Source organism: Periplaneta americana, chromosome 14 (genome assembly GCF_040183065.1).
Source record: "Periplaneta americana isolate PAMFEO1 chromosome 14, P.americana_PAMFEO1_priV1, whole genome shotgun sequence".
NCBI classification, from domain to species: Eukaryota; Metazoa; Arthropoda; class Insecta; order Blattodea; family Blattidae; genus Periplaneta; species Periplaneta americana.
In genome coordinates this window covers 71,492,241-71,513,651 of record NC_091130.1, presented here as the reverse complement: position 1 = coordinate 71,513,651, position 21,411 = coordinate 71,492,241, and the positions used below count along the sequence as shown (strand labels likewise).

The 21,411-nt window shown below is 37.2% G+C and overlaps 1 protein-coding gene across 1 annotated transcript in view; it reads left to right on the top strand.

The window, feature by feature from the left end:
- The window catches only part of LOC138713444 (choline transporter-like protein 1), a 73,750-nt gene extending 55,491 nt beyond the window's left edge, over positions 1–18,259 (top strand). Inside the window, exons 12-17 of the mRNA XM_069845553.1 lie at positions 1,748–1,854; positions 4,367–4,623; positions 4,825–4,991; positions 5,737–5,829; positions 7,707–7,799; positions 17,642–18,259. Of these exons, the coding sequence (XP_069701654.1) occupies positions 1,748–1,854; positions 4,367–4,623; positions 4,825–4,991; positions 5,737–5,829; positions 7,707–7,799; positions 17,642–17,752 (828 nt within the window). The 3' untranslated portion in view covers positions 17,753–18,259. The remainder of the gene's footprint in view (positions 1–1,747; positions 1,855–4,366; positions 4,624–4,824; positions 4,992–5,736; positions 5,830–7,706; positions 7,800–17,641) is intronic.
- Positions 18,260–21,411: the final 3,152 nt, after the last annotated feature.

Sequence of the window (21,411 nt, the reverse complement as noted above, 5' to 3'; positions counted from 1 at the left end):
TGCTTGTACAAAGTTTGGCCACTCAAGCGCAATTACGAGGACCGTCCAAAAAGTAAGTTTACTTGGGGCCGTTTACAGAAACAAAACAAAATTTCATGGAAAGATTAATTGAAACAGATACAGCAATTGTTGAACTATTTTTCAACATATTTCCCATCCTGAGACATTTGTTTGACAGTGGGATCAACTTTTATATCCCTGTGTCGTAGAAGTCTGCCGCGTGTGACAGCTGTCTGCACCTGTCTGTTGATTCCACGTTATGACAAATGTATCGATTCCAGTGGGGAATATGTTCAAAAATAGTTCAACAATTGCAGTACCTGTTCCAATGAAACTCTCCTGAAATTGTATTTTCTGTTTGTAAACTACCACAGGTAAACTTACTTTGCGCTTGAATGGCCAAAATTTGAGAATGTTTGCTTGCCAGCCAAATCAGCCCTCCATATATTGTCTTGTCTAACATATACAGTGTGTTAAAAAATATATGGTAAAATTTTAGGGTTGGATTCCACACATGTAGAGGTTAAAAAATGTTATATAAACATGGGTCCGGAACAGTGTTGCCAACTATTTTCAAGGGCATCTAAATTTTCCCATTTTTTTCCATGGAAAAAAATATTTAATTCACACATTTTCTCTCACATCATGACACATTATTTCACTTTCATAATATACAAGCACTAACATCTTTACCCCCTCATTCAACAGAACCGTCAACCTCTAAATCCAAAAGAAAAGAGAAAGATATATTACAAAAATTAATAATAATAATAATAATGATAATACCGGTAATAATAATAATAATAATAATAATAATAATAATAATAATGATAATAATAATTATATGTTTAATATAAAACCATAATAATTGCTTGCTTCAATAATTTTCATGTAACATTATGATCTTTATCAATACTGCTTAAAATTTTTACGTCAATGATTCCCATAACAACATTAAACGGTTACATACAAGCGATTTCAAATATTTTGCAAAAGAATACATCTTATTATTGAATAATTTCAAGTGAACATATTTTACCTGATAGTCGATGTAGTTACTGTGAGTAAGCAATGTGATCCTGGCAATATATATCCACTGAGAGGTTCAGCTCCAAGCCCGTTTCTTTTTTTACCTTGACAACAGTGACAATTTTTTTCTTAGATTTTCCCCAATTGTAATGTGAATATCTAGTAACCCCATGGCGAATCCTCGGCCTTATATTGTATCACCAATTGCATAGACGCCAGATAACTTATTTTTAGTAACTGATACAGAGTAGTTAAATAACCGATCAAAAAGGGAGGACATTTTCACAATTTAGCCTATATCACAATAAATAAATAAATTAGAGAGGTTCATTAATTTTATTAATCATACTTATTGGAACAACTTATTTAAATAACTTTTTTCCGTGAATCTAAGTTAAGTTAAATCAATGAACTGATATCTGTGTATAATAATTACATTATTTGGTGTACGGAAGTAAATGATTTTACAAATAAATTGCATTGCTAGGTAACGTCACATCTTATCACATGAAGGGAGTAAAAGAGTTTAAGAGATACAGGAAAACAGGGGATATTATAGTGTATCAGTAGTTAAGAATAAAAATTCTAGTTTCATTATTTTGTAACTAGTTTGTAATATTATTGGCTTGATTAAGTATTTTATACTCCCAGTACTTGAAAATAAACTCTACCTGTATTATTATTTCAATGAAATAATATCGTCTATTTGAATTCACAGGTAACACGCTGGTATAATCTACTTGGACTATTCTGGTTTACACAGTTCTGCATAGGATGTCAACACATGATTATTGCTGGTGCAGTTTCAAAATGGTTCTTCACGAGGTAGCTATGCCTTTGTGTAATTAAGAAATAATTTTGACAGCTAACTGAAATGTATGTGCAGCAGTCGTATTTTTCAGTAGTAATTCCGACGTCCTACGTATAAGAAAAACTAGTAAGACTACAAAAAATACTCCATGCAAATGCCTATTAATGTTCACAAGTTAAATTAAAAAAAAAATAGCATACCGTATGTAGGCTACTGTATTTACACATAGGCCATAATGGATACTCCATATTCTTCAGAAGAAAAATACAAAATATTCCGCGTATAGGTCGCGTATTTATGTGTAATAAATTACATCATTATGTTAGTTACATTATTTAAGATAGTCCGCCGAGTTAGCTATGTGGTAGCGTGCCTGCCTCCAGACTAGCCGGGCGGGCGGGATCAGAAATTTTCATGTAAAATTTCTACCTCGGGACTAGGAGAGATGGCACAACTTTTAATTACTAGATTGTGCACCAATATGCCTGGGTTAAATCCCAAATCTCTCCGCAGTGCATATGAATAGAAAGCATATGTCACTGTTGATGGTGATTCATCGTCGGATGGGGACGTTAAGGCTGGCGGCCCCCTTAATACTATTCGACAGGAGTAGGCTACGTACCGGCGCTGGGTTTCCCCTTCTCCCTTTCTCATCATCATCATCATCACTCATTCCAGACACTACACTTACACAAACATTTACACATATACTCACCTAGTACACGACATAACTCTCCACAGATACACATCATGTACAGCGTGACCCGCCGAAGTGGTGTACAACTAGAAAATGGGTCACAGTTCTGCCATCTATCCGCAATATGCGGAACCCGAATCACGCAAGTGAAGTGGGTAGGCATTGGATACACACACATATTTTCACTATTAATCATCTCCGACTATAAGATCTTCACGTAATGTCAGTTTGTCCATCAGATGCAGGTTCGGAAATTAACATTTTTTATGTAGTACTCATGTTACGTTTCGCTTTTCCTATTCTATTAGTCCCCCTGGAGGTAAGGGGCACGGGCGAGACCTGGCTTGTGAGCTGTGCGAGAGGGGAAAGAATAAGTAACAGAAAGGCGGTTTGTTTCATGATGGTTAATATTATACGAATCTCCTGACCAGTTCATCTCAGATTAAAACTTATATTCCCCCTCCATACCCATTGGTGATAAAGCCACGGCACATGATAAGGTCTCAGGACACGTCTTGCCTCCTCTACTGTACACAGGTACATACAACATGGCACGATATCAAGATAGGATTTCTAATCGTATTTAACTTATCGTATATTAGAATACTACATATCTGCTTGCCTATAAGAGCCCTGTTGCTTTTTTTTAGTTATAATCTTATACACAGGTTGTAACTTTAATAATAATTGTAACTATTTATTTATTACGAATATACAAGTGATACATCTGCGAAACTTCTACAATCCTTCTATGTATTAACCAGGATTGTCTACAACTCGTTGCCAGCGATGTGGAAGTCATAGTATCCCTGTAGCATCTCCTGTTCTGTTGATGTTTCTGATGGACCGCCCTACTGCCTCCAGAATATCGGGAACGGTCCGGAATCGAACGTCACGAAGTGGTTCCTTCATCTTTTGGATTAAGTTATAATCACAGGGGCTTAAGTCCGATGAATGTGGTGGATGGAAAAGCACTTCCCACTCCAACGACGGTACAAATCAATGTGCTGTGTGCGCCCTTGCGTTACCCTGCGTTAGGCGATTCTTTAGAATACAAAACACAGTCATATGCGATATTCCTATATTCTGGGCTAACTCACGTACCGTCTGTCGTCGATCGTTGTCTAATAGCGCGGAAACAGCTTGCACTTCCTCTTCACTAACACTAGGACGACCCGGCCGAGCATGACATTGTCGTGCTGTACGACCATGGGCAGATTGAATTTTCAGCCAAGATCGCTGTTCCTGCTTTGTAAACATGGCGAAACACAACCGCTTAGAGCTGTAACTAACAGGAGACTAACTTCAACTCTCCACAGCGCATGCGCTGTGAGTCGGACGGAAGAGTCCTTTTAGGAGGGAGGAGAGCAGACATATACTAACATATGGTAAAAGTGACAACAATAACTCTGTCTCGTTTCGCTTTTACACCAGTGTTGCCACTATTAAAGTTACACCCCACGTATAACATGCTGGGAATGACGATAAAGCAAATTTCTTGTGAAATAATTTTCTTGTTCAACCGGAAGATATGCTGCATGTTTTCCAGCCAGAGGGAAGATCTATGAGGCCTACTTTCATTTTGTTATGTAACTTAAAAAATTACAAAACATGAAGATTGTAGAGGTCTTTTCTTCCTACTTCAATAATAAGTGTAAACAAACGATGATAGCTACACTACATTATGAGCTACGGCTACATTATGAGGATAAATTATTATTGTGTAAATTAGAAAACGTAAACATCTTTTTATTATAAACTGAAATATAAATTATGTATGAATTCAATTTTGGGATGCAATATATTTTGAATATCTATTTTATTTTCAGAAATAAAAATAATTTGGGCTCCCCGATCATGAGAAGTAGTTACAACCTGATGCGCTATCATTTGGGTACTGTAGCAATGGGCTCTCTCATCATTGCTTTGGTACAACTTGTTCGCACAATACTTGCGGCTCTCCAGTACCAGCTTAAGGGCCACGATAATGCAGTTAGCAGATGTTTATTCAAGACTTGTCAGTGTTGCCTATACTGTTTCGAGAAGATTCTCAAGTACCTGACACGAAATGCATACATCGAAACAGGTACAACTTTCAAGGCGGTATAATTTAGTAGACTTAATAGTTATCACAGAAAGATCTAAAGGTAGATACAGTACATGTTTTGTGTTTCTTCATAAACTATTCTGACGTTAGATTTATAAGCCTATATCTGCAATGTTAACATTTCTCTGGTCTGTAGGTTACCTTAATTTATCGTAATATTGCTTGTTTCACTTATTTCAGCAATGTTTGGATACAGCTTTTGCAAGGGAGGTCAACAAGCCTTCAAACATCTGTCGTCAAATGCACTTCGAGTTGCAGCTATCAATTCTGTGGGTGATTTTGTACTTTTCCTAGGGAAAGCATTGGTAGTACTTGCTACCGTTCTCATAGGCATAAAGATGTTTGATGTAAGTATATCTCTCAATTCTGTATTTAATTTAAAATAGTCTTTAAAACTGGAATGATAGGCTTAGTTAATATTAAATTATTAAATTTATTCCTCCATTTCTCTGTTTCTCCTTCTTCCGTATTCTAACTATTGAAGAATAAAATATATGATTCCAAAAGGCCTAGCGCTATTGACAGTTTTTGGTTGCTTGATAATGGTTTTCCTTCTAATACAATTCGCACAATCTGTCCTCCCCCCCCCCCAAAAAAAACACAGATGGCCGTTCATGGCTGTCCCTACCAAGGTTTATCTGCCGCGGTTGTTGTCAGCTTCATTGAGAGCATGAACCAAATCGATGCAATACTTTTGTCCACTATTTCCACGCCTTCAATTCGCAGATTTTCTAGATCTGTTTTATCACTTAAACGTTTTTTTTTTTTTCCAATAAAGGCGCAAAAGCATGCGAATTGCTATTTTTTCACCACACATCCTGAACTCAATAATGTTCACTCCTTCTTTTTGTTATAACAAAAGAAACACGTATAATATGACGACAGAAGAGAGAATTCAAATATCAAATGGTAATAAACATGCGCAAAAAATTTGAGTATCTTTCAGAAATTAAACTTGAACTAAATTGTAATTTTATGTAAAATGATTTGAATGACATTAATTTTCTTATCGGAGTAAGAAATATTTGTGTTTTGAATAATTAGTATTTAATTTTTTATGCAAAACTAAACTATATTTTTTTCCCCACTTAGGGTAAGACAGGCATCCAACATGTGTGGGTGCCACTAGCATTGGCTGGAATTTTCGCTTACTTAGTTGCTCACTGCTTTATAACCGTTTATGAGGTAAGAAACTTTTTACAAAACATGTATCATATAGTTATAATTGTTAAATATAATTTATTTAAAGAAATTTACAATGTTACCTCCAGTCGAAATACTTGTAATAATATTTACGAGCTTTTAATCTTAACAGTGCAAATTAAATGTTTTGGTCGCATTATTGACGTTCTTTCTTCTTATATTAATTGAAGATTATTTCACACAATTATTGCAAATCAAGTTACTCTACAGAACAACTACATGTAATTTATTATTTGAGACTCAAGAAGGCCTAGCACAAACATGACAGTACTTTCTTTTCCTCATTTGTACTGGTACTAGGATTTTAATCCTGATCGTGTTTAAGTTTGAAATTCCTTTATTTAGCCTATTTTATTCCATTTTTCTTTGTAATCGTTTGTGCCTGCAATATTTCCTGCAACACAAGATTCTCAGTACAAAATAATACACACATACACAAAAAATATATAATTAAGAATAGATACAAAAGCTCTTATCTTTCTGCTCAAAATACTCCTTTTTAATTTCTAGTTCCGGCGAAAATAAAATGTGATGAAAACCATCGCTCGTATCAGAGGATTTCCTCCACGTATCAGGTGCAATCAATATATTTCCGAACTGCACTTGTATTTACTGTACCGTTAAACATACAGTACGTGCACGTGTCACTGAAGATTATTGCTTCCATACCTGTTGAGTAAGTCTATCAAACAGCGTCAGTTGTCTTCAAGAACTGAGCTCTTCTACATGTGATTTTGTGCAAACATGTCAAGGATCTATTGCGATTTTTTTTTCTTTTGAAATCTCTCCGTATACGTCTTATGGCAAGTTACCAGACATAAGGTCCATGATTAAAATGTCCATGCTCCATAATGTCCATAAAATGTCCATATCGAAAATGATCATACCAAAATGTCCTGAGTCATAATGTCCATGGTTATGCAAAGTCATGGTTGCTAAAATGTCCATCAGAATGTGGACAGAATGTCCATGAGAAGTGTACAGCATAAATGTGTGTTGAGGTTAATAATTCAACAATAAATTTCGTATAATTGTTCATGGTAATTGTAGTAATTGTAAATTACAAGTGAAATGGAAAGGGGTCGTAAAATGATAACTTCCCAAAAGGGTAAACCCCTTCTTGTTTTTAAAGAATTTCTATACCACCATCATGACTACAATAAGAACAGAACTAAAATTTATTGGCGGTGTAAAGAACGGCGAACTTGTAACTTTGTAAAGTGTGGAAACAAATATTAGGTACAAGCAAGAGGAGGCCATACGCAAATAAAATAGCCAGTGAATAAAACATATATGATTTATCAGCGATAACAAGGAAATGATGACATTCTCATATATCTGAGGGAGATTGGCTACCGTCTGACAAGTGGGGCTCTTCTTCAAGTAGCAGAGTAACAATAACGTAATGTACATAAGAAATTTTGACAATTTGTTGTTTGGCCATTTATCTCCTGGACATCTTTACGTTCATGAACATTTTGACGTCGTGACCATTTTAGTTTTGTGGACATTTTGTCACATGGACATTTTAACATATGGACAATTTATGGTGGAAGCATTCTTCTCAGTCTTCAGGCCTTTCGTTGGTACTAGATAACTTCTCTGTTTCCTATGTCCGTATGTTTTCTACATTGAGGGCAGTCCGGAAACTTATTGATTGCCTTGTACCTAATTTCGCATTTTAAGTACCATAATTTTATAAATTTTTCATAAAACTACACTTTTTACGCCAACAAACACAAAAAACCAATAGAATAGATCAGCAACCTCAGTAACATAAATTTTTAAGTGTAGAATATAATGGAAGTAAATTCTTAATATAGAGATACTAATTTTCGTATATTACATTTATGTTCCAGATGGCTATTGACACTATTTTCCTCTGTTTCTGCGAGGACTGTGAGCAGAATGATGGTCTTAGCCGGCCTTATTTCATGAGCAGAGGGCTTATGGTAGGGAACTTCATTTATCGATTAAATATATCTCCTAAGTTCCTCCTCCCTCCCTAACCTAAATATTCAATATGGGGTCTATCCGATTAAGACACGACATGACCATTATTCACTGCAATATCAGGCACCTGTACAACAACCGCACAGAACTCTATGACTTAATACAAGAAATGGAACCCGACGTTGTAAGTTTAAACGAAACTTGCCTGAAACCAACGGACAAATTCAACATAAAAGGTTATACAATCTACAGATACGATCGACCACCCACCCGCATACCACGAGGAGGAGCCATGTTAATGACTAAACAAGACTTACACGTGAGACAAATCGCACTACCACCGTACCTCGACGACAATGAATGCGTCATAATCCGAATAGACGACGGAAATACCCATGTGCATGTGGCTTCACTGTGCTCCCCTCCAACAAGCCGCCTCCCCATACTCCTACTGCAATATCTGAACACTCTCCCAAACATAGTTATAACAACAGACATCAATGCTCACCATGAACTCCTCCATGACAACCGCAGAAACCCCAAGGGCACACAATTAGCCACCCTACTTCCAAACCTATCCTACATCCAAATACCACTACCAGCCCCCACAAGAACACCCTACCTCAATCAAAACTTCACCACACCTGATAAAATATTCACTTCCCACCGCCTACAACACCGTATAACTGACATCAAAGTTCTTGCCCCACTCAATACAGACCATTCACCAATCATCTTCAAACTGGCCACCACCACCTACCGCCCAACTCCTGACAAGGAGACCATACTTACGAGAGATTTTCGCAACGCAGACTGGATCCAATTCAAGACGCACATTACACTGACACTACCCGACATCGACATATCAAAACCAGAAGACATAGACCACGCCGACGAAACGTTCGTACAGGTGCTTGAAGCTGCAATGAATATATCCATACCGACAAGAAAACGCACCACGGATACACGCAGGCGACTACCACCAAACATAATCAAACTAATAAAGACAAAGAGAGCAGCGCACAGACTATTCACACGGACACACGCAGACGAAGACAGACGACTGTACCGTTCCCTTCAACAGGATGTACGAGAAACCATACAACGTTTTGAGGCGCACAGATGGAAAAGATTTATAGACAGACTTGACCACAATAGAACTCACAATCCCAAACTTTTCTGGGACGTGATCAAATGGATACGAGGAAAACACGCAAACTCAAACCACCCACTACGCGACGGACAACACATAGTATACGACACGCCTGGTAAACTAGATCTTCTCAGCCGCACACTAGAAAATATACACACCACACCAAATCACCCATCTTTCGACCCCCAACATCTAGCATACATTACACATCACATCACACAGAATCCTGATCTCTACGAGCCGCTTCCAGCGCCACTTCCTCGATCGACCGACGATCCACTCATTGACAACATCACTCCGCTAGACATATCATTGGAACTAAGATACATAAAAAACTCTTCCCCCGGACCAGACCAAATCACTTACAACATACTACGCCAACTGCCTCCCAAAGCACTAAATTATCTTGCAGAACTTTACACAGGATCACTCAGACTAGGACACACACCAAAGCGCTGGAAACACTCTCACATTCTTCTCTTCCCTAAACCAGGCAAAGACGCGTCTGACCCACAAAACTACCGACCGATCAGTTTGACATCAACATTAGCCAAATTAATGGAGAAAGTTCTCGTGTCACGATTACACGTCTATATGCGCAACCGCAATCTACTCCCGACCACTCAAGCCGGATTCCGACCGGGAGCGCAGCTACACGACCAGCTGATACGAGTGCTCACTCCCATTGAAGAGGCTTATACACGCAGACACTACAGCATCCTTATTGCCTTAGACGCCAAGAGAGCCTTTGACACAGTTTGGATAGACGCCCTAAAATATAAACTCACATCCTTAAACCTGCCACACGAAATCACACGTTGGCTCTCCAGCTTCATATCGAACCGAACAGGACAGGTGAGACTCGGAAGGAACGAACTTTCTCGGACCTTCCGAATAGAAGCTGGGGTCCCCCAAGGCAGTGTCATATCTCCCACTCTGTATAACATCTATGTGGCAGATATTCCCCTACCTAATAACCCGCTAGTAGGACTGGCACAATATGCAGACGACGTCGCATATTGGGCAACACACCCCCGACTCCCCTCCGCTAGGAAGTTACTAAACGCAACACTCAGGCAGTATCTAAATTGGACCAACACGTGGCGGATCACAGTCAACACAGACAAAACACAGATATGCGTCTTCCGCCCAAAACTCCGGACTCGGGTCCTCCAGAACAACCCAATCACAATAGCCAACACTCAACTTCCACTCCAGCGGAATCTCACATATCTAGGAATACCCCTCACCTCCAAACTCTCCTGGACCGAAGTAGCTAAAGAAACCTGGAGGAAATATAATGCAGCCACCAGAGCAATAAGCTACCTAAGTGGCATCAATCGACCCGGTTGTATAACCGAAACACTCCTCCACCTATACAAAGCATTGGTTAGATCCCTATGCATATATCCCTCCATTTTCCTCGCACAAGCCCCTCCAACGACCCAATTGAAATTTGAAGCACGCGAAAGAAGAATTCTCCGCCAAATCTTCCACCTGCACAGACGCACCAGAAATAACACAGTTTACACTACCACAAAAACAAAGCCACTCTTCACACACCTAAACAACATAAACAGGAAATACACACATTCGGCAGTAAATCGCGTATATACACAACACATCTTCGCAAATCCCCCGAACACAAACAACAGAACAACACTGGAGAAACTCCTCTACAACTACCACCAGCCCCCACCACCAAACTAAAACACACAAACAAAACCACAAACACGTGTTGGAAATTTGAATACTGTCTGAGAGAACACACGACAGCAACAGAGAGGCAGATGAATAAAATAACACCACACCATGAAAGTCTCCATAACGATTCAGACGCTTCTGCCACCGGAAGGGGAAACTCAAAATATATGTATGTATGCACAGTGTTCTGCCCAAGAGCAGGTCTTTAACTGCAAACCCAGCATTTCCCTTTCTTGCTTTCCTCTTAATCTCCCCATATAATACTTTAATGCTGTCTATCAACTGATATCTTTTACCCCGAACTCTTGTCCCGTTCACCATTCCTTAAGCATTCCAAATTAACAAATTAGGCCTACACCAAAATAATTAAAACAAAAAAAAAATAAAGTAAAAAATAAAATAAAATAAATAAAAAGCCAATCACCGCACTCACACACCTACTGGCACTTAAGCCAGACATAGTGTATAAGTATGTAAATATATATTTATTGTTATTTATGTACAATGGCTGGAGAGGGCATCCTGCGCGTATAAGACCCTAAAACGGCCTCTGGCTCAAAGCCAGTAAAGTCAATAAACATCATCATCTCCTAAGTACCTCATGCTTATTTGCAGAATTGGTTTCAGTAGATTTTCTATATTATAATCTGTATTTATTCCAATTAGGGGTATAACGGTAGGGTAAGATCTAAATTTTGTAAACAGAAAAAAATCTAGATGACGTATTCCAAGAAATTCCTCAAACGTAACAGCGTAATACTCGTATGTAAAGGGTATGGATAGTATTATTATGGGGGCTATTTTGTTAGATAAATTAAATGTTAAGTTTTATTATGGAGAAAGGAGAAAATAATATTGAGAAAATACATAGCCCTATACAATTTTTGCATAATGCGAAAATAAAATCTATTTGGCCAAATTCTTTAATTCGAACACAATGTGAGTAGATTAGGCCTAAATTGGGTATGATAAGAAATCGAATTAATTAATATAAATTTAATATGTAAAATATAAATGAAAGGAACAATGATATAGCTAGATATAATGTGTACAGTAATTTCAGCAAGTTAGATTGATGATGTTGAAAGATTTAAAGGATCCAGAACAATGTTGACAAAAACATTTTTATTTTCAAATTTGAAGATATTGAATACAAAGGCAAATTAATTTGACAATAATAAATAATTAAATATTGCCTTATTCAAAATTATTACTAGAATAGATGAAATTGTAGCATTTGTATTGAGTCCTTAAAAATGCTGTTTAAGATCTTCTGAATAATAAAATAATTGAAACCTACGACTTCAATATGTAGGAAACATTCCATTTGGTTGACGAGATGTTATATTTCTGACTGAAGTATGAAATTCAAGGTTCATAAATCAACTGTTTTTCACTGTCAGTAGTGTGGAGCTGCATTGTATGTCTCTCGAATAGGATGATGGGATCTAATATCAATCCTAGACTGCGCTTATTATGATCAATGGCGACAATGTCGGTTCTTCTTGTGAAATTATCTATAGGGAAGTGAGTACGTAAATTGCCTCCTTTTTACCATAGATGTACGTAAATTACCTTCCACTTTCCTAGGATGTCGAATCTTCAAATCCGCCACTGACAGTGAGTGCATCTCGCACAGTACTACTTGTTCATCCGCCGAATTGACGTCATTTCGTAGAAAACTTAACGGTCTTTTCAACGCCAGCCGTGCAAATATTTATCCCTTCATTGAAGTTCTTAAACAAATACAGAGCGATACCTATGTCTCTCTTATAAGCCCGGGCGAAAGAAATATATCTATTTTACGCAAATAATCATTTTTAGAAAATGAAATACTAGCACTTCGGCAAGAACAGATTACTCGATTTGAGTTTGTAAGGGGTGCTTGTTTTAAATTCCTACCTGTTTAATATATATGATATGCGTAAATCACTTCGTGATTTAAGACGGCGCTTATTCCGTCGGATCCCGGCCAACTAGTCACTCATAACGAGTGCACCTCAGCACATGTGTGGACTTCAGTCCTACGTCCATAGACATCTATGACGTAGTGCAGAGGGCGGTCATAGAGGGAACCCAAGAGTTGAAACTTAAACTGAGACGATTCTGTCCGTCGCCGGGGTGGGTATCCGGTGTGGCTTAGTGGATAAAGCATCAGCACGTAGAGCTGAAAACCCGGGTTCAAATCCCTGCGCCGGAGGGAGTTTTTCTCCGTTCCATTACTCTTTCATCGTCTGTTTAAAGAAGTCAGTAATTATAATTTTAAACACAATTTAATTTTTATGACGAAATTTTCTAACTGAAACAGACCAATATTTTAATTAATATTGAACCACATTTTAACTATAAGTATCAGTAATTTGCGCGAATTATGCACGTAAGCCTAAACTTAACTGATCCAACCGTGAAATGATCTCACCGATGAAACTAGTACAAGATGCATAAACTTAAAATTGTCATCAATCAAGTTGAGACCAGTAATGACTTACAAGCAAACATTCTGATGGGGGCAGATAAAAAATTTAATTTTTTTTTCTTTCACCATGTTAATAATGTCAAAAGAAGTGCTTGTACAAATTTTGGCCACTCGACCGCAATTACGAGGGCCGTAAAAATAAGTTCGCCAGGGGCCGTTAACAGAAAGAAAACACAATTTCATTGGAAAAATTTATTGGAACAGACACAGCAATTGTTGAGCTATTTTTCAACATATCCTTACCGGAATTGAGACATTTGTCATATCATGGGATCGACAGAGAGGTGCAGACGGCTGTCAAACGCTGGTTTCGATCCCAGACGGCTGACTTCTACGACACAAGGATACAAAAATTGATCCCATGGGGGATATGTTGACAAATAGAGCAACAATTGCTGTATCTGTTTCAATAAATATTTCCATGTAATTGTGTTTTTTTCTGTAAACGACTCGAGGGAAAATTACTTTCTGGAAGACCTCGTAACTGCGGTCGAATGGCCAAAATTTGTATAAGCACTTCTTTTGACATTATTGACATGGTGGAAGAAAAAGAATTAACTTTTTTATCTGTCCCCATCAGAATGTTTCCTTGTTGGCTGTCAATTGCTCGGCAGTAGAAACCAACCAGATATATTACAGATCTACAGAGCTGTTACCGGTTTGGTTTACTGATGTATCACGTGCAGGTCCTCGGCGAGAATTGCGATTGCGGCGGTCAGAATTAGTAGAGTAACAACGTACTTGAACAACAGCCCACAACACGCTTACTTTATAATATGTCAACTCTCGTATCTCACACAAGTGGAATATCGCGTAAATATAGTGTGTTCTCTTTCACTCTCCCCACTTCTACTGAAATCATTATAATTTCTAGCTCAATGTTATCTTTCAGTTCCTCAAACCAAATGGAATAATTCATTCGCAAAAGTAGATCACCTTCATTTAGAGCAGCGGTCATCAGCACAGTGCACTCTCGCGCTAGCGTCTTTTACCCGCGGATAAGAGACTGCACTATGGTGCATCCGTGGCTGCTGGCGGGTATGTTCTCTCCCTCTTTCTGCTGCATGACGAAGCATATTACGATGCACTGCTTACCAGTTATCCATTTCAGCGAGTGCTGACGACCAGTGATTTAGAGCATGCATTTATGTACAGTGATAATGTTTAAGATGTAATAAACGTGTTGCGTTTCTTGCAGATGATACAGACATGTCAGTCTGCTGAGCTAAGCTTTTAGCGTTATTGTGGCGAATATTCGAGAGAATAGCGCCAGTATCATCTAATCTAGCCTCTGTTAAAACTCCTCTGTTTTTAGGATGTTTTCTGTTTAACGCCGACCTCGTATTCTCAAATTTATTTACTAACTTATGCACTGCCTGCCTCGTCGACGGTCAAGAATTAAAAAATTTCGCAATAAACTCCGTAAAGACACGGCGAGCCGATTCATACTTATACCTGTATCTTGCACGCAAACACTCTTTCTTCTAGAGTCAAATAGCGAGCCGTTCCTTGCGGCATCTTACGCTAAACTGCACTCACAACTCGACCCTCCCAAGTACTAACATTGTAACTCATTTTTTACATTTTTCAGGAGATGAAAATGAAGTTTTAAAATGATCGTGTAAATTAATGTATACAAAAATTTAGAGTAACAATAAGATTTTCCATACAGTTGGGAATGTTTAGAGCTATACAATGATAGTATTGGGAGAAAAAGAAACAATTTAAGACCATATAAACTAGGACAACTCAAAACCATAAAAAACTGAGTTACAATGTTAGTACTTGGGAGGGTCGAACTACACAACACCCATGGGCGCGTCAAACATGGAGGTCAGTGCTGCCAACTCCAATTTGCGAAAAACCACTACACGCTTACAAAAACTCACCAAATATATCATAAAACCCACCAGATTTTCGTTCCTATAGATTTTTTTTTTTTTTGCATTTCATTCTTAAATAATGTGCAGATAAGATTAATATTATGAATAATTATTAAAAATTATAACACACACAACTCCGTCTTAGTGCAGCCTTATTTTCAAAACTGACTGAAATGTCCATCCTATTTCTAATTTTGGTTTAATGATAATACGTGATAATACTTTGAATCCACTTCTGAATTTCACCAAGCAAAACAAAGACTCTAACATTGATGGCGCGAACTCGGTAATTATTTTAACGGGTTTTTGTTTGATGCCTCTTTGTATTGGAAAACTTTACCCCAAAAATCAGTAGTAATGCTGAACATTTTTTCGTTTAAGTTCATCATGCGCCACTATACATACTTACACGTTTTCAGTAATTTTTTGGGCTGTGTTGAATTAAGAAAACCTTGATTTGTTGTAGAATATGATGGGAACTTAGTCTAGTAACATTTTTTCAATACATTCATAAAGTCTTTTCAAAAGTTACTTGATTGGAGAACAACGAAAGAAACGCGCCGTCATCGAGTTAATTTCTCACTTTGTGTATGAAGACTTTGTTCTGTTTTCAGTTCCAGCTATTGGGTTGTTATGCAGTTAACTGCACAGTGCATTCATAGACATTTAATATTGCAAGACAAGTATTTTGAAATGATAATGGTTATCGTCGAAAGAGTCGTGTTTTATATGCAATCTGCCTTACAGATGTGTTTGAGAATTATTGCAAAACTCACTAAAATTTCCACTGACATTAAAATAAACTAGATTTCCCACTGCCCACCATGTAATGAATTTTAGCCACTGACAGAGGACCAAAAAAACTAGATTTGGTGGGTAAACCACCGTGTTGGCAACACTGATGGAGGGGGAATCAGCAGAGTGAATGGCAGACGGTAGACTAGCTCCGGTCGGTCCACATGCCACAGGTCGGTAAACCAAACCGATAACAACTCTGTATTTATCTATTTTCACTGTAATTGATGCTTTATTCTGAGAGATGCAGCAAGAGAGCCACCTCAAAATCATACCAAACTTAGTCAGTTGTTTGAGACTATGAATATAAAGCATAAGTAAATTTGTTGTAAGACTACGAATGACTGTATGAAGAGATAGACTAATTATGTAGGTTACATCTTATACAGCCCTTATTCAACATGCCAATAGACTCATTTTACATCATAGTTGACAGTGAGGTAATTTGAATATTACAAGATATGGACACAAACTCAGTTACTATCTTTTCTTTTACAAGGAATGTCGATTTAAAATTAAAAAATGCTCTTATCTATTTTGTAAATACGTTCTCTGGTTTTAATATTGAAGTATTAAAACGAAATTGTAATATACGGTACTTATACAGGGACATCATTTTATTTTTACTAGCATTTTTAATATTAACTTGCCTATACTTCTGGATCAACGCCGTTTGCTACCCCCTTCCACGACTCGAGTTCGATGATACTGGCGTAATATACAAACAAATCACTTTACTAGGTATACGAGGGAAGAAAAGTAGTTCATCCATTTACGTAAACTAGGAAATATCGCGATTTTGAGTTTGATAATTGTCATTAGGTTTTTGTTTAATCAAAATACAGTACAGTATTAACAATGAGTGTTTTTACTCACGAACTGAGCTGTCCATGTGGACGTATTAATTATGCAGTGTATATTACACTGTCAACAGCACATTAGCGTACAATATAGAAAATGAAGTTAAATTGAAAAATAATCATAATATGGATATTTAAACACATTTTTTAAAATGGAGGCCATTCAATTCGATACATGCTTCAGTTCTAATGTGCATATTATCGCACTATAGACTATTGTACCTAATTCCAATTAGCTGTTTCGTCCTTCGTACTAGTAACTCATGTTGAAATAATTCTGTACTTACTCCATAAAAGAGTACCTTACGTAGGCCTACTGTAAATTCAGTCTTCACTTCTGCCCTATCCGAAAAGATAAAATTACTCAGACATACTATCTACTGTCCGTCCAAGTGGTTATGTCGTCGTAGGGTCGTAGAAAGGGAGGAAATCACGTGACAATTACTTAACGAGGCCCTTTTATTTAAGTTATTTAAACAGTTGTATAATATTACGTAGACGTCCAATTCCTAACAGAAATTAATGTTCTCAGAAAAGTGCTAATACAGCCCAGCCACTAGCTGCCGAATAAAAGCTGGTGGGGGAAACCGGGATACGACGTAGGCAAATGGACGACAGTACCTGTGCGAAAATGATTCAATATTGAATGTTCTTTCGTAACTGGAAAACGCGAACATATTTTTGGAACGTACTGTTTACTATGACCGTAAGGCTACTATGACTGTATATGCGGTCTTGGATCTGTGTGGAGGACGGTTGAACTTCATTAGTAGAAGGGATGGGAGTGAAGTACATTAAAAAACTCAGGTACAATAAAAATTGAAGTAAAAATAAAATGATGTTCCTGTACATAACCCAAGAGTTGAGATCAACATACAACATTACTGTTGCAATAATTGGCAATGTAAGGACAGATCTGAAAAAAGATACCTAAAAACAATTTCATTTAAAACTTGCAATTTCTGTGCAGGAATTCGTGCAGAACAGCAAGAAGGCACTAGCAGTGCTGGATACAACGGGAAGTCCTCAAAGTCAAGCCTGGAGTACAACGTCGACACAGCAAGCAGCGTCCACTAAGTGAGATGTACCTTTCATCACGGTTTGCTCATATGCACACTCGGAATTAATCCTTTCGAAGACTGACGAAGGATGGGAGCAAGTCAGAACAAAGGTTCCAAAGACGAAAAAAAATAAGAAATAATATTTATATAAAATTATATTTTTCACTACGATCTGTGGAGTGCAATATGCCCTTCTTATTACTCTCTGATCTGACTTGCTTGTTTTCCTTTATTTTACATGGAAGAAATTCCTCCTCTATTACAATGTTATTTTGTAGAACTGATCTTGCAGAAATATTAGTGTTATATCTTTTTTACTTTTATTACTGTATCAATTAAGTAGTACTAATGACAAATAACTTTTAGAACAGTCTATAATCACATAAGCCTATACCATGAAATATGTTGCCGATTATTTATTTACTGCGCGGCCTACTGTATTGAACACACTCATTTAAGATTATTTTAGTCTATTTATTTTTAAATTCCATAATAAAATTTTTAAACGACTTCATAATTACACTGAAGTACTACCTCTCTTTCTTTCTCCGTGCCTCTTCGCCATTTATTATTTGCCTTCATTTTCGTCACATCCACCAGTTCCCCCCACTCCTAACTTGTAACAATAATGCATTCGTAATTAGTTGTTATATTAAACATTTCAATATCAGAACAATTAATTAAATTCGTATTTCGCACTATTTCTGAAAAAAAAATGTGTATCTTATATTTTAGACGGGATGTTTTCTAGTGAATCCAGTATTTTTATTGTTGTTTAGTACACTGTCCGAAGACAGGTCTGAACCTCACAAGTGATACCAAAAAACACCACTTATGAGGTAACTAGGTCAGGAGATAATGGGGTAGGTTGGCCAGTTTCTTTCTCTCTCCATTGCATACATCGCCGATTAGCTACATGTTATGCTAATCAAACTTCAGATGCATACAAACAATTGTTCTTCCTCTGACACATATCGCCAGGTGAATGTCCTGCCTGATATTAGATGTACATATCAGCCAGAACCTCAATCAGAGGATTCAATATTTTTAAAGAGAAAAATTATAAATGAATGTGTTCCCCTTCTCCTTGCTCCAAATAAGCAATATTGAAGCACTCATATTTTGCTGTTATATAAATTATTTTTATATCATTATTTATTTTTTATTTATTTAGAATTTTCTACAATGATGTCGTTCTCCTCAACCAAACAAACTTGTAAACCATGAAAAATCATTGTTCATTTAATTAATTACAATTAACAATGAAAGCCCATAATACATTTGGTGAGCGAGCACGCACACACAAGCACACACTGCATACACACATATAAGAAACAGATTAATTGTTTATATTCTTGTAACAATCAAGCAAATATAAACATATATTGCCCATTAAACAACGTACTGACCACAGCTGACTATAGTCACAGTCGGAACCAGTGACAAACCTATCACAGCAACAAAATCACAGATCTTTAAACCATACCCCACCAGTACACTCTACTATATTCCTCTTATAATTCCATACCGATCAAATTTATTTCACGAATTAATTTTCCTTTGTTTGGTATGACGCTGACATGCTATCTCTATTCCTGTCTTAGTAACATTCAAGATTTGTAGCGCTCGTATCTGCGTATCTACTCTCTGTTCAAAGTCAATCCTCTTTTCTGTAACTTAGATTTTATGCATGTTCTAATAATTCTCATATAAGCCTACATACATCATCGTATAATTCGGCCAGCTATTATTTCACGAACAAGTAAGATTTTCTGGCGATTCCGTTATTTTCGAATTTATAAATTATCCAAAGCACAGAGAGCTCGATACTGCTACTTCCTGCACCAATATAGGTGGACCGCTGAAAAAATTAACCAACTAAAATATTTTAGAATATGCAAGGAATGTAAAGTTTTCACGGATGAGAGTCATATTCGGGGAAAATTGAACTGAACTGAAAAAAGCGACATTGTAACATGTTTATTACCATTTATAAGACATATACAGCTTTTATTTTACTTCGAGGAAAAATTATGAAATAAGTGATTTTTTTTGAACGGAGAAACTGATGAATTAATCACTAATTCAATTTGGAAATCTGTTTTTAATACTACTCATATACTTTATCGGCAGCAGGGTAGCTCAGCAGGTGTAGCAACTGGCTACGGAGTGGCAGATGCCTTTTCAATTCCGGGAGGTGGTCAAACTTTTCCACTATCAAATTTGCACAACGGCTCCAGGGTTCACTCAGCCTCCTGTCAAATTGAGTACTGCGTCTTTCTCAGGAGTAAAAGGTAGTTAGAGCAGACGTCTCCAAAAGCGTACTCGCGAGTAAGCCCCTGAACGGAACCGAAGCCAGTACGTAATGAGCACGCTCCGCCTCACCATCTCCACCTGTACTGCACTTAATGTTTAAGCGCAAACGAAGAGCAGTGGCCGACTTCCATTATTATTGCGTTGGTCGGAGTGTTCCACCGTTTCACAATGTCTTCTAATCATGGACGTAGTACATTCAAGAATGAACAGGAAGAGAAAGTTTTTGTGTTAGTGGGAAGAATGTGAAATGCTTAATTTGTTCGAAAATTCTTAAGGGTGTGTTAAAATTCAACATGCGACGACAATATTCGACTCTTGACAAAGAATATCATACAATTACAGGCATGTTGAACATGTGAAAATAATTTATTTTGGGGCTATCTGTATAACTGTTGGTTATACATAATAATCAGTATATTAAAGTACGTTTACACTCAGTTCCGCAAGACAAACATATAGTTTTTCGTTTAATTTTAGGTGAAATGCGTAGGCCTATAAATATTTTGATAAATATAAAACAAGAAAATACAAACAAATCACACACGTGTCCTCAGTCTTAAACAAATAAGCTTCTTGCTAGCTATGTTCTAGTTTGGAATATTGGAAAATCAATGAAGCCCTTTACAGAAGCATCATTTGTAAAAACCGTGCACACAGGACGTTACTAAAATACTGTGTCCAAAACAAAGTCAAAGTTTAAGAAAATTAAATTGTTTCCAATTACAGTTCAGAGAAGGAATTTCAAGATTGTAAATGCAATTGAATCTGAAGTAGAAACCACAATTAACCAGTTTGTAGCTTACTCACTTGCATTGGACGAAAGCACAGATAGAAATGACAAAGCTCACCTAGCCATTTTCATCCGAGGAGTTAATGAACATTTTATTGTGTCTGAATGTCTTCTAGATGTAATTACAAAATACAAATGGAGAAGATCTTTTCCAGGCACTGAAAGGCGCCATAGAACAGAAGAGGTTAAATTTGCAATGGCTTGTGTCAATAGCAACAGACGGGGCTCCAGCTTCCTAATATGTAAAAATAATATACAAACGTATGATATTTCTTATTCTTCAGATGTTATTATTTGTAAACATAAGCAGACTGTTGCCGCGATCCCCCACTGATCGCTTCCATCTGTTGAGATACGAGTCTCTCTCCCTTCTCTAGCCTTACAGCACACTATGTTCGGCGGGCAGCATCGAGATCACGAATGACTATACGCTTTTTGGAGACCTCTGAGATAGAGTATGTTACCGACTAGTGTCCTGCAATGTTAAAACAGAGAGGCAGCCAAGAGATTACAAACTTCGTCTTATTTCATATGAAAATCTAATAGCAAGATCTGTGCTTAAGCGATTAAAAA